At 42.3% G+C, this 1,724-nt stretch overlaps 1 protein-coding gene across 1 annotated transcript; it reads right to left on the reverse strand.

Moving 5' to 3' along the window:
- Positions 1 to 370: 370 nt before the first annotated feature.
- Positions 371 to 1,288, reverse strand: LOC139911352 (uncharacterized). Its single transcript, XM_071898871.2, has one exon. The coding sequence runs from the start codon at positions 1,286 to 1,288 to the stop codon at positions 371 to 373; it is 918 nt and encodes a 305-aa protein (XP_071754972.2).
- Between the last annotated feature and the right edge of the window lie 436 nt (positions 1,289 to 1,724).

A 1,724-nucleotide genomic window follows, 5' to 3' on the forward strand; every position in this document is an offset into this window, starting at 1 on the left:
AAACACATTAGAGAGCAATGTTGCCCTACAAAGCCAAAGACCAGTAACTGAAAGTGGTGAAACTGAGAAAAATTACTGATCTCATTTCCTGACAATATTGTTGGTACTGCTATGGATTGTAGATCAATAAACAGCATTTATGGGTGTAATTTGTGTTGATACTAAATCTAAAGTCAAATATAGTAAAGTCAATTGACCTTTAAAACACATAAAGCATTTACGGCTGTTTGCCTTTGTGGTGTACAATAGTATTCCCACTTTCGTAATTAGAAAATATCCTATATGTCAACTAAATGAGGGACATCTCAAGTCCATCCTGGGGACTGGTACTGGTCCTCAGGTCTGACTTTCATCCTCCTTGTTCAGACAGTTAACGTTTACACAGCACTTTGCCACATTGAGCTGCTTTGAGCCAGACATCAGCTGCCCTCCGTCTGAATACAGCCTGACCGACTCCCAGGTTGACTGTTGTGACTGACATGTACAGGGTGATGACAGTGCAAAATATACAGTCACTGAAATGGGTATTAGAATATTTTTGAGAAAACAAATAGATCAGACTCCACACAGCACAGAGCAGGTAGATGACTCCCTGTATGATCCCAGTGATGGTGACCCTCATCTGACTGTGGAGCCGTGGGCAGGGAGTGCCACTTGCTATCATACGCCTCATGTGACTGTGCAGGTAGATTACAGTGGCACCACTGGACCCCACCATAACACACAAACAGAAAAAGAAGTAGGCCATTTCCATGATGAAACAAATGTCACACACAGGGTACAGCTTTGTTTGAAATGAAGTTGAAGATATGAGCGTCACATTACCATGTGTTGTGAAACTGCGATTGGATCCATCAAATGTAGGATTTCCTACAAGAGTAACAGTAAATCTGAACAAAAAGAACACTCTTTCAGCAAGCAAAATGCAGTAGATGATGGATTTGATATTCCTCTTTATCCAGATGAAGACGGCTCGCTGTGCAGGGACGATCTGGGTGTAGAAGAAGAAGTTCAGCCAAACAGAAGAGGTTAAACTAGTGGACCAAGTATAGAGCCTGAACGCATAGTTGACCATCGAATTGTGAGCCATCCTAGGGGAGAACGTCGCAGTAACTGATATCAGGTAAATAATCGTACAGCAAATCAAGGACCACAGGAGAAGCTTCAGAGGTTGCTTGATCCTTTCTCTGCCGTGTGGACAGACCATGCAGAAGATGTAAAATAGGTTAGCCAAGATGTTGAGAACAATGAGAGGCCCGTTAATTAGGACACACAGCAGAGGGTCCATCTTTATCTCCATCTTGTTGGCTGTGTCTGTCTTTGGTGTCTTCTTCCTTTGTGGTGCTGTAAACAACAAAGCCTGCAGTTGCACACTATTTGGGGTACTGATGAGGAAAACTAAGCTCAGTGTGGTATATCTGAGGTATTTGCATTAACTACAAATTGGAAAATGCAAATAATTGAGACTTCATTCACCAAGCAACGCATTAGTTTTGCTCTGAAATTGCCTGGAAACAGATTAACACTCATTACAGCATTTGTCCAAGTTTCCAGATGCCAGTGTATAAACTGACCAAGACTGATGATTGATCAAATGGAGCATTGCGTTAGTTCAGGCAGAACACTGAAGTCATGCACGCTATCAGCTGATTGGCTATCAGCTGTCCAATCCAACAGTTGACTCTCATCACCAACCACATTCAAACAAGTCATTGAGGCAGTTT

Source organism: Centroberyx gerrardi, chromosome 10, assembly GCF_048128805.1.
Source record: "Centroberyx gerrardi isolate f3 chromosome 10, fCenGer3.hap1.cur.20231027, whole genome shotgun sequence".
Lineage (NCBI taxonomy): Eukaryota > Metazoa > Chordata > Actinopteri > Beryciformes > Berycidae > Centroberyx > Centroberyx gerrardi.